At 39.1% G+C, this 12,561-nt stretch overlaps 1 protein-coding gene across 10 annotated transcripts in view; it reads left to right on the plus strand.

Annotated features, from left to right (window-relative positions):
* TLK2 (tousled like kinase 2) overlaps positions 1-12,561 on the plus strand; it is a 122,287-nt gene that overhangs the window by 39,581 nt on the left and 70,145 nt on the right. For 6 of the 10 annotated variants that reach the window (XM_019981824.2, XM_019981825.2, XM_070773713.1 and 3 more), the window contains exons 3-6: positions 2,914-2,985; positions 3,924-3,993; positions 4,995-5,038; positions 5,760-5,855. The exons of 2 other annotated variants lie outside the window; for them this stretch is intronic. In XM_019981824.2, coding sequence (XP_019837383.1) covers positions 2,914-2,985; positions 3,924-3,993; positions 4,995-5,038; positions 5,760-5,855 — 282 coding nt within the window. The remainder of the gene's footprint in view (positions 1-2,913; positions 2,986-3,923; positions 3,994-4,994; positions 5,039-5,759; positions 5,856-12,561) is intronic. 2 more of the 10 variants (XM_070773715.1, XM_070773717.1) reach the window with 1 other exon arrangement.

A 12,561-nucleotide genomic window follows, 5' to 3' on the forward strand; every position in this document is an offset into this window, starting at 1 on the left:
AAGGAGTAAGCGTCTTTTAAGGTCATGGCTGCAGTCACCATCTGCAGTGATTTTGGAGCCCAGAAAAATAGTCTGTCACTATTTGACTGTTTCCCCATCTATTTGCCATGAAGTGATGGGACCAGATGACATTATCTTAGTTTTCTGAATGTTGAGCTTTAAGCCAACTTTTTCACTCTCCTCTTTCATTTTCATCAAGAGGCTCTTTAGTTCTTCGCTTTCTGCCATAAGGGTGGTGTCACCTGCATATTGATATTTCTCCCGGCAATCTTGATTCCATCTTGTGCTTCATCCAGCCCAGCGTTTCTCATGGTGTACTCTGCATATAAGTTAAATAAGCAGGGTGACAATATATAGCCTTGACATACTCCTTTTCCTATTTGGAACCAGTCTCTTGTTCCATGTCCAGTTCTGACTGTTACTTCCTGACCTGTATACAGATTTCTCAAGAGGCAGGTCAGGTGGTCTGGTAGTCCCATCTCCTTAAGAATTTTCCACAGTTCGTGGTAATCCATACAGTCAAAGGCTTTGGCATAGTCAATAAAGCAAAAATAGATGTTTTTCTTGGAACTCTCTTGCTTTTTTGATAATCCAACAGATATCAGCAATTTGATCTCTGGTTCCTCTGCCTTTTCTAAAACCAGCTTGAACATCTGAAAGTTCACGGTTCACGTACTGTTGTAGCCTGGCTTGGAGAATTTTGAGCATTACTTTACTAGCGTGTGAGATGAGTGCAATTTGCAGTAGTTTGAGCATTCTTTGGCATTGCCTTTCTTTGGGATTGGAATGAAAACTGACCTTTTCCAGTCCTGTGGCCACTGCTGAGTTTTCCAAATTTGCTGGCATATTGAGTGCAGCATTTTCACAGCATCATCTTTCAGGATTTGAAATAGCTCAACTGGAATTCCATCACCTCCACTAGTTTTGTTTGTAGTGATGTTTCCTAAGGCCCACTTGACTTCACATTCCAGGGTATCTGGCTCTAGGTGAGTGATCACACCATCATGATTATCTAGATTGTGAAGATCTTTTTTGTATAGTTCTTCTGTGTATTCCTGCCACCTCTTCTTAATAACTTCTGCTTCTGTTAGGCGCATACCATTTCTGTCCTTTATTGAGCCTGTCTTTGCATGAAATGTTCCTTTGGTATCTCTAATTTTCTTAAAGAAATCTTGTCTTTCCCGTTCTATTCTTTTCCTCTATTTCTTTGCACCGATCGCTGAGGAAGGCTTTCTTATCTCTCCTTGATATTCTTTGAAACTCTGCATTCAAATGGGTATATCTTTCCTTTTCTCCTTTGTTTTTTGCTTCTCTTCTTTTCACAGCCAGTCGTAAGGCCTCCTCAGACAGCCATTTTGCTTTTTTCATTTTTTTTCTTGGGGATGGTATTGATCCCTGTCTCCTGTACAATGTCACGAACCTCCGTCCACAGTTCATCAGGCACTCTGTCTATCAGATCTAATCCCTTGAATCTATTTCTCACTTCCACTGTATAATCATAAGGGATTTGATTTAGGTCATACCTGTTTGACAAATGTTTGCTATTCGTTCTGACCGCAGGATGACTCCTCCCTGGTGGAGCTTTATTCCTTGGTTCTCTCTTTCTAACTAACTGACCTACAGTCTAGGCTGTATCTTCATTACACAAATATTTTCCCACTTGCCTTTTGCCACAGTCTCCATTGAATATCTGTAGATTTAAACTTGTCCACACTCTGTTGAGAATGAAGTCAGGTCCTTTGGGAAGAGATTTTGTACTATATGTTCCAGTGTTTTACCCCCGGCAAAATATCTAAGCCAGGGTTCTGGTGTTGGGGGTGGGGACAATGAGTAACACTTTTCTGTGAAGTGACATTCAGCCTCTAGGAACTGAATACCAGGAGCGGAGGTATAGATGGGGTGCACACAGCAAGCAGCTTGTCTCTTGTGATGTGGAACCACTACCTTATGAGCTGAGCGAGAGGCCTGTTGGAGTCCCAGTATTCTCAGTGTACCAAGCTAAGGCAGAGCCTCCCTTCCACAAGTCAGCGTTAGGCAGATGGAAGCCTCCTGTCTTTGATGTACTTGGCTGGGACTTAGCTTCAGTGACAGAGTGCTGGGGACAAAATGAGAAGCCTGAAGTCCTGCTCCTCTCAGGAAGAAAGCCCTTGACTGAGAGCTGGGGGAAGGAGGGGGCTTGTGCTCTTGGCTGCAGCAGTCTGGAACCCTGCTGAGATGGGAGGGTGGGATATGGGAAGAAAAGCATGATCTTCCTTCAGGTACCACAGACTTTCACCTTGCAGGCTAAATTTTTTGTAGATTTTATTGAATGGTTGTTTCTTCATTAGCTCTTTGCCCTTAGGGACCATTGTCAGAGGCTTTGAATGGTGGTTTTAAAAAATAATTTTCATCAGTTTCTCTGAGCAGCAGGCTAGCAGAGATCCTCACGCTGTTAGGCTTAGAGGTCAGTCTTTTGTAACTGTTTTTTGAGCTGGCAGTCTCTTTAAAGCATGATTCGAAAAAGTGTTTCCTTCATTATGGTCTCTGACCACCCCCTCATGAGGAACCCTTGGCATACCCTTAACATAACTTTCAGATATCGACTGTAAGATACAAGAATCACGAGAATCGTTTTTCCCTTGCTTATTTTCCTTAAAGAATGAACTTGCTCCATGTGAAAGTACTCTAGAAGGGGAAAGTTTGCACAGGAGTTCAGAGTTTATAAAGGAAATGAAAATAACATTAGGTAGAGAATTTTAACATGAGTGCCCTCTACTATATGATGGATGGAGTTCTTTTCAAGTTGGCTCAGAGGTGTTGCAGTTAATTCTTGGTTTCTTTGACTTGACCTAGATATCACAATCACATGGCTTCTTCCTCATTTTTGCTGTCATCTTAGTTTCTTTTGATTCCTTTTTGTTTTTTTCTTTTCAGGGGCCACTCAATAGTGAGTCTTCCAACCAGAGCTTGTGCAGCGTGGGGTCCTTGAGTGATAAAGAAGTAGAGGTAAGAAGCCACATCCATTGCAAGACTTCTCATATTCCCACACTTTAGATCTGGGTTAAACCATAGCACTGCAGACTCTGGGGTCCTGTTAGGGTTTGTGTCAATGATTCCCCTTAGAGTTGTGTGCTCTTTGTGTCTGCACAGTTGTCATGTGGCCCTGATGGGTTTTTATTACTATAATCATAATAATCAATAAAAGGTAGAAATTTGCAGTTGTAGCTGAATTAGTCTAGGTGTCCTTGAATTTTAGCACTTCTTAGTACTTCAGCAGAGTGAGTCAGTGTGGCCTGAAGGACTTCAGTAACAAAATTTGAAATTTTGTGTTTTTTAAAGGCAAATAACCTAGCTGATTATATAACTGCTTACTTTGCACTTAGATAAGACTTTGAATAGACTAGTCAGTTGACTGATCATGCAGATATTTCCTTTTTGGAAAAAAATTTTAGATTTAAGGTCTTTTAAAGTAGAAATATTGGGATTCCCTGGTGGTCCAATGGTTAGGACTCAGTGCTTTCACTGCTGGGATCTGGATTTTGAATCCCTGGTCAGAGAACTACTATCCCATAAGTTGCATGGTGTGGCCTCAAAAAGAAACAAATATTGTAACAGCTGCTATTTGAGACCTGCTATATGCTAGATGCTTGTACTACATTTGTGCTTTATAAAATAGTTCATTTAAGCTTTTGCAGCAACCCTGATTTACAGATAAGTAAATTAAAGCTCTGATATTTTAAGCAGTTGGCCAAAAATTGTATAAATGGTTTGACTTCAGATCTTATATTCTTTCTATGACCCTGCTCTAAGAGTAGGACATTCATTTAGGACTTGTGAGCCAGTTAATTCTCCTTATAAATTTGATATTTTTAACGTACACTCTAATTTTCATAATGTGAAAAATTTGACAAAATGCTAATTGTGATGTATATGGTATTTAACAGACTCCTGAGAAAAAACAGAATGACCAGCGAAACCGGAAAAGAAAAGCTGAACCATATGAAACTAGCCAAGGTAGTAATAATTTCACACCAGTAAAAATATAAATTCTTATGTACTTAGGTATAAAACTTCCAGCTCACACTAATTAGTTTGCATACAGGGATTCCTGACAATGGAGATTTGCATTCCTTAAGGGAATATCAGGCTGTTTATGACAGACTTGCCATTTGATACACACTTGACAAAATAGCGTCAGTTCTGCGGGGACTCTAGTTCTCCCTGTTGTAAGTTAATAGTCTTCTCACCATGGATTTGTCTTCAGACTAAGGATCTATTGTACAGAAAAGAGATTACATAGCAGTTTTAACTATGTCTTGCACTAGGTCAGTGGTTTGTTAATAATAGGCAAGCAGAAATGGTTGCATTTACATGGCTGTCCTTTTACCTACCCTTCTTCCATGTCAGTTACTCAGTTGAATAATTGGTGCCCAGTGGAATAAATCTGTAAGTATGATGATCATAATGCCAGATTTCTTTAAATAATTAAAGAAAGAATAAATGAAATGGAAGAACTTCCAAGAAAGGAAAGGCCCCCTCCCCCCATTTTGTATCTTTTAATCTGCAAATCGTTTTTTACTTTTGTGGGAGAAAATTTTTCCAAAGTAGCAAGGTCATGTAAATTTACTTGTGAAATAGAATAAACCATTTAGTTCTGATGAGTTTGTTTTGAATTTTTTTATCCTCTTAGTTGGGGGTGTAGTTGATAGTTTATTTTGATTCACAGTTGTGGCATAAGCTTTGTTAGTGTACTTGTAAAAGAAAGCGTAGTGAATCTTAAAGGAAAGCAAGCTGTGAAAAGGTCTTTCTTTCACTGCTTATTTTAGTGTTTTATTTTGTGGTGGAAACTGTCTTCTGTTCTTAGGAAACAGGTATTTTGGCTCATTTGTTAAAAGTAAAGTTGAAATTTGAATTGGTAACAGCATAGGCAGTCATTGAATACATAATACACTTTAGCAAATGATGGTTTACTTGTATTACTGGAAAAACTATACTTACTTTGGTTTTATTTTCAGGGAAAGGCACTCCTAGGGGACATAAAATTAGTGATTACTTTGAGGTAAGTTAAATTTTTGGAAAAAGAAATCTATAGTGACTTTAAAAAAAAAAAGAATCTAAATCCTTTCTTTCATTTAAAGCTTTAGAAAGGCATATATTGCCTTTACTGTGCCCTCCTCCCCTTCTTCCCCACCTTCATCAACCTGATGTTGCCCCATCTCTACAAGAGGAAACAGCTGCTGACTTCCTAAATTTAAATTTGTTCATGATGTGTCTTGTCTGTGATGATATAAAAATTCACAAATGAGGTGATTGTTCTCTTGGCCAGACTAGGTTTTGTGTCTTACAAAGGTTGAAGTGGAACGCCTCGGACTCTTCTTTTGTCCTCTACCTGTAGTCCAGTGGAACCTGTAGTCAGCTCACTGACCCATCCTTAGTGGTTACTGAAGGGGACGCTAACATACACTGTATTCCTGCTTCATGTATTTTGAGACAAGAAGGGGAAACATTCTTCTCTTACATCTTTTCAAAATCATGTGTACCTTCAGGTTTCTAGCCATGTTTTCCTTATATCTTGGTACATTTCTACTGGAGCTTCTTGTTAAAATCTCATTGAAAAGTTAGCAGAATTTGACTTACATGGCATTTTCTCTAGAATAAAATGTGTAGACTTAAAGGGACCATGTATAATTAAGACCTGTATGTGTATTAATCGTTTACTCTCCTTATCTGAGCATAGTACTGTTGTGAATTATTCATATCCATTTTTCCCTGTTGGCCAGTTTGCTGGGGGAAGCGGGCCAGGAACCAGCCCTGGCAGAAGTGTTCCACCAGTTGCACGATCCTCACCGCAACATTCCTTATCCAATCCCTTACCGGTAAGCATTCACCTGGAGAAATGTGACACCTGTTGTAGGAGACCAAGAAGCCCAGGAACACTCAAGCAAAGTTTCTCTTCCATTAATTACCCAAGGGGAGTGAAGTCTTAAGGAGAAACGTTCATAGCATTACCTGTGAATCACTTAACTTAGATTCAAATCTGTATCAGTCAGTTTACATTTTATGAGAGCTGATCCTGTTCTCCCGGTATAAATCGATTACTTCTAGGCCTCAAGAAAGGGGTTTCCCGTCCAAACATTAGGTTTTTATCCTGGCCAGACTTACATATTCCTGTAGTTAAATTCCTTTAAAAAAATTGTGGTCAGCTCCTGGTATTTGAATTAATTGGATGGCTTGCTCAGTGATGTAGTAGAGAAGCTAATACCGCACAGATTTGGGATAGGTTTGTTCTCTGATCTGAAACTCTATAAAAACATCACAGCCAAGTTAGTGGTTCTCAGGCCAGGGTAGTTTATCCCCTCAGGGGACATTTGGCAATGTTGAAGTAATTTTTGGTCAGAACTAGAGGGTGGGTGGAATGATGCCATAGGCATCTGCTGGGCAGAGGCCAGGGATGCTGGTGTACATCCTGCCATGCACAGGACAGGCGCCCACAACAAAGAATGATTCAGTCCAGAATGGTGCTAGTGCCAAAGCTGAGACTCCCTGAACCAGCTCGTGTAGGATTTTATGTCAGTTCACTCAAGTGCCTTTGGCTGATTTGTTGATACCATATGAGAACCCTGTACATAAGAGTGTATTATGTCCTTTGATGCCTCAGGTATTGCTGTGGGATCTTAGGGAAAAGGGAGACCAGGAGTTTTCATCCTAGGTCTCTGTTTCGGAAGGTTGCTTTTCTCTGCCTCAGCAGACTTGATTAATATTGCTTTTTTTTTTTAAGTGATTTAGTCTCTGTATTGTTAAACTAGTTAAAATGTCCTTCTTCCCCTCTTCTGTCTCATAAAAACATGTGTTCATTAGGGTGATTATAATTAGTAAAGCACTTAGCAAAATGTATTCAGCTTGAAATTTTTTCTATTACTTTGTCATCATTGCCATATTTAAAAATATTATAAATGTTCAATGTGTAGATATGTTTGGTTAGGTTGAAGTTTGTTAGCTAACTTTTGAGGAGACCTAGATCTGTATTTTTATTGTTTTAAACCAGTTACAAGTTTTAAAATGTTAAATGGGATTGCAGAATTATCTATTTGGGACAAATAACGACTTGTAGAATTTTGTTATCTTACTACTCTTTTCTTCCTGAAAAAGATTTTTTTTCATTTGGTTTTCAGTAATGTGACCACCCATCTATCATGTGTCCATTTAAGTCAGGTCTTAAATGAAGACAAGAGAGAGGTACCTAAGTGATCCACAGACAGTCCTGCCACCTCAGTGAGTGGTGGCTGAGCCTCATTATCGTGCAAATCTAAGTATGTCTTGGTTGTTAAAATAGAAACCAACCTTAATTTCCTTTTTCCATTGCATTTTATCCTCCTATCTTAGATTCTGTGCTTCATTGTTATAATCAACTGATTTGTATATACCCTTCAATTCCCTTTCCCCACTCTCTCCATTATACTTGCCTGAAAAAAACTCAGCCCTGATTAAATCTAATTTTCCTTGCCTGTATCTAAGCGGTTCAGCCTGGTTAGAGAAAAGCACATACACCCATGCTGACTGATCTCACTTTAAGTTTGTGACCACCAACCTCATGAGCCTCTGAGTTGCTGCCAGTCCTATTATATTTCCATAGTTAATTCACTCTCCTAGATGAATATTTCATATTTTTGTCACTTTCTGCAGTCTTCCAGCAGCAATTCCTTCCCCTCTACTCTGTCAACTGATGACTTGACTTTTTTATTTTATTAGGAAAATAGAAGCAATCAAAAGAGAACTTTCCCATGTGTTTCTGCCAGCTCTACCAGGTTACTTGTGTCCTTATCCGTATCTGCCTTTTAGGATGCATGAACTGGACAGCCCTTTACTTGGACATCGATTTCCCTGAAAATTATATATGCACCTCTCCTTGCCATGTCTGCTTATATAACTAAATGAATAGCTTAGAAAACGTCTGTAGGACTTCCCTGGTGGTCCAGTGGTTGGGAATCTGCTTGCCAGTGCAGGGAACGTGGGTTCGATCCCTGGTCTGGGAAGAGTCCACATGCCACAGAGCAACTAAGGTCGTGCACCACAACTGCTGAGCCCGTGCACCCTAGAGCCTGTGCTCTGCAACAAGAGAACCACCTCAATGAGAAGCCTGTATACAGCAGTGAAGACCCAGAGCAGCCAAAAATAAATAGATAAATAATTAAAAAAAAAAAAACCCACAGAGGAGCTCTTGCTCACTAGCACAACAACAAATTGCTCTTTTTGCAGTCTACCCTGTCCCTGTAGATAACAGTTCACTGTGTCCAGTTTTTTAGATCATAACTTTATGCCCCATATCTCATCCATCAAAATCCTGTTTTCTTTTTAAAAAATAGCAGAATCCACCCTCTTTTCTGTTCACCTGGTTCTCTGCATCAGTCTCTAAAGTAGTCTCCTTGTTTCTGCCTGTGTCTCACCTATTTTCAATATAGTAAGTAGCCAGAATGATTCTGTGAAAAATTTAAGTCGGATCCTATTCAGAACTGGCCAGGGGCTTGTCCAGACTGTTCTAGGCTTATGTGGTCTAGAAGCTCCTACATAATCTTTGCTCCTCACATCCATCTGACTGCATCTGCTCCCCTTCTTCCTCATGCCACTTAAGCTGCACTGGCCTCCTAGAAGTTCTGTGAACACTCTGAAGCACTCTTTACTTCAGTGCCTTTGTACCTGCTATTTCTTCTTCCAAGAATAGCGTGATGAGCAAGTCCTTCATCAGACTGTTGCTCAAAAATGGCCTTGTCAAGAGAGGTCTCTCCTGGCCAACTTCTTTGAATAATAGTCCCTCTCACCTTGTAACTCTGTCCCTAATCCTGCTTTAATTCTTAGTTATTACTATCTGGCATATGTATTTAAAGTTTGATATATATATTTAAATTTTTATTGATTCATATTTATACATATAAAAGAGTATACATGTACATCTACAGCTTAATGAATGTTCACCAACTGTACTAGCACAAGAAACAAAGTACCAGCCCCTCCAGAAAGTCCCTTATGTTCCCTTTCAGTTATTAGCCCCCTCCCTGCGATTGGAGATAGCTACTGTCCTAACTTCTAATAGTAGCATAGATGAGGGCTCTTTTGTTTTTATACAGTGTATGAAAGGAACCACACACTATCTAATATAGTCTGGTGTCGAGTTTCTTTCAGTCAGCATTACTTTGGTGAAAGTCATCCATGTTGTGTGTTGTAGATCATTCACTGTCGTCATTGTGTGGCATAATTTTAATATTTTTATTTAATTTACAGATCTTAATTTTTAACTATACAGTTAGTTTGTTGCCCATCATCTTCCACCAGAATGTTAATCCCAAGAGAATTGGACCTTTGTTTTATTACTACTATTTCCATCTCTTACACTGTTTGTTACATAAAGGTGTAATCATTTTGACTATTTCCCTCACTCCTTGGCATAGAAGAGAGATCTTGTTCAGTGTTTAGTCTCTAACACCCAAAACAGTGTTGGGTGCACAGTGGGAACGCAAGACAGACTATTTGTTGAAAGAGAAGAATAGAAGAACAGATAAAGAATCATTTTAGCTTTTTCCCTCCTAAGTGATTCTTCTATATTTTTTGTTAAATACAAAAAAGTACACAAACCCTGAGCCTTTGAGTTCAGGAGTTGGTAAACTACAGCCTACAACTGGCAGGCCGAAAATGATTTTTAGATTTTTTGAGTTATAGAGACAAAGAATATGTCACAGAGTTATGTTGCCTGGAAAGCCTAAAATATTTCTATCTGGTCCTTTACAAAAAATGTTTCCAGGCAGTCATTATGAAGTTAACTCCATTAATCATTACTTAGGTCAGAAAGTAAAATACTTCCAGCACCCTGGAAACCTTCCCTGATCACAACTCCCTCCCAATACTCTAGAAACAACCACTGTTCTAATTTTTGTGATCAGCATTTGCTTTTCTTTATAGTATTGTCATTATGACAGTTTTGTTAATCACGGCGTTTAATCTCCATGTTTAAATCTTCTGTATTCTGACTTTTGGCTGTTTGTTCTGTCAATTACTAAGAGAGGTATATTCATGACTGTCATGATTATGGGTGTACTTTGTTTCTTCCTGTATTTATATTTTTGCCTTACGTATTACTAAGTGATTCTCTTTATTTCTCCTGATACTTTTTGCTCTTAATGCAGTTCATCTGATACTAGTATATTCAAACCGCTGTATAGTGTAAATATTTCTGTTTTTATATTGTCAGCTTTTCATTATGTTTTCAGTATATCTGACAAGTACATAGTTGAAATTTTTTTCTTTATTCAGTCTAAAATCTTTTTTAAGGGAATTACGTAGTGGTCCAGTGGTTAGGAGTCAGCACTTTCACTGCTGGGGCCTAGGTTCAATCCCTGGTTGGGGAATTAAGATCCTACAAGCTGTGTGGCATGGTCAAAAAAAAAATCTTTTTTAAACTTCAGTATTTATTCTGTTTACACTAATGCTGCTAAGTCGCTTCAGTCATGTCCAACTCTGTGTGACCCCATAGACGGAAGCCACCAGGCTCCCCCGTCCCTGGGATTCTCCAGGGAAGAACACTGGAGTGGGTTGCCATTTCCTACTCCAATGCATGAAAGTGAAAAGTGAAAGGGAAGTCGCTCAGTCGTGTCCGACTCTTAGCGACCCCATGGACTACAGCCTACCAGGCTCCTCCATCCATGGGATTTTCCAAGCAAGAGTACTGGAGTGGGATGCCATTGCCTTCTCTGGTTTACATTAATAAACATCGTTATATTGGTTTTAAATACTCTGGCTTTTAATGGTATCTGTCATTGCCTGTTTCTTGCTTGTTCTATGTCACTGTTTCCTTCAATTCTTGTTTTCATTTGGATTAAAAAATGATTTCATACTTTTCTCCTCCACTAGTAGGTAGGTCCTGTGTGGTGTTTCTCCCACAGGTATCTTTAATATGCCAAAGTTTGATGTTAACAGTAGCCTAGTTACATGATAACTTCGATTCCATTTCTGTGCTACTGCCTTGGTGGTGGTGGTGTAGGTTTATATTTTGCCTTTAAAAAATTTATATATATATATATATAAAAAATCATAGAACATTATTATGCTGTCAGTGTTCATTTAGATTTATCCATGTACTTACTTACCTCTTTCTTTGTACTTCTTGCCTTTTTACATATTACACCTTCCACTTTAGGGAAGAAGTGGACGTGGAAGTACTTCTGCCTTCCGTAGTCCTTAATACAGTATTTATCTGCTGGGGGTTAACTCTCTAGGTTTTTGTTTGCTGAAATAACTTTATTTTGCCCTTATTCTTGAAAGATATTTATGCTGTGTATATATCTAGATTGTTTTTTTTTTTCACCACACACAGTTAAGTATATCGTTAACCATTTTTTTGGTTCCCTTGGTTACAGTTGAGAAAATAGTTTTCATTTACTTATTTCTTTGAAAGAAACTGCTCTGCTTCCCCCTACCCACACCTACCCTTCTCCCCTCAAGCCCCAGGCTACTTTTACTTTGTGGTGGTGTGCTTTGAGACATCCTTTTATTTCCCTTCCATGTGATTTGCTGGGCTTCTGATATTTGTGGGTTGCGGTCTTGTACCATTTCTGAATAGTTATTTGCCATTGTCTCTATCTCAGTCCTATTCTCTTTTTCATTCTCCTATAAAATTTCAGGGAACCATATGTTAGCGGAGAAGGCAATGGCAACCCCACTCTAGTACTCTTGCCTGGAAAATCCCACGGATGGAGGAGCCTGGTGGGCTGCAATCCATGGGGTTGCTAAGAGTCGGACACGGCTTAGCGACTTCCCTTTCACTTTTCAGTTTCATGCATTGGAGAAGGAAATGGAAACCCACTCCAGTGTTCTTGCCTGGAGAATCCCAGGGATGGGGGAGCCTGGTGGGCTGCTGTCTATGGGGTCGCACAGAGTCGGACACGACTGAAGCGACTTAGCAGCAGCAGCATATGTTAGACTGTCTCACTTTATCACCTGCCCCTTCATTCTTCTTTCTGTATGCTCCATTCTGGATAGTTTCTTGCCTTTCAGTTCTCAAATTCTCTGTTTTGGTGTATCTAATTTGCTGCATTGGATTCTTAATTTTTGTTATTTTATGTTCCCTGCAGATATAGTCAAACTGTCTTTTATTTCTTTAGTCTGGTAGACATAGTTGTTTATAATCTGTTAATTTTTGTATTTGAAGTTTAAAAAAATCTGTTTCTGCTATATCTTAATTTTCCTAGTTGTTGCTCAGGTCTTTATTTCTTTTATGCTTTGGTTGTCTGTATGCTGCTCATACTTGAAAAATTGTTTGTGAAATTTCTTTGAGGTCTAAAATGAACATATGTTTCTCCAGGGAGAATTTTTATTTGCTTCTCTCAAGTGTCTAGAGATTCTACCAGTCTCTACAAACTACTAAATTCATGGCTTGCTTTGTTTGATTTGCTAGATTGTTTCTTTCAACCAGACAAGCAGTATTGATTTGGATTGTATTAACTTGCATGGGAAATCCCATGGGCAGAGGAGCCTGGTAGGCTGCAGTCCATGGGGTCGCTAGGAGTCAGACACGACTGAATGACTTCACTTTCA

Source organism: Bos indicus, chromosome 19 (genome assembly GCF_029378745.1).
Source record: "Bos indicus isolate NIAB-ARS_2022 breed Sahiwal x Tharparkar chromosome 19, NIAB-ARS_B.indTharparkar_mat_pri_1.0, whole genome shotgun sequence".
In the NCBI taxonomy this organism is placed as follows: domain Eukaryota; kingdom Metazoa; phylum Chordata; class Mammalia; order Artiodactyla; family Bovidae; genus Bos; species Bos indicus.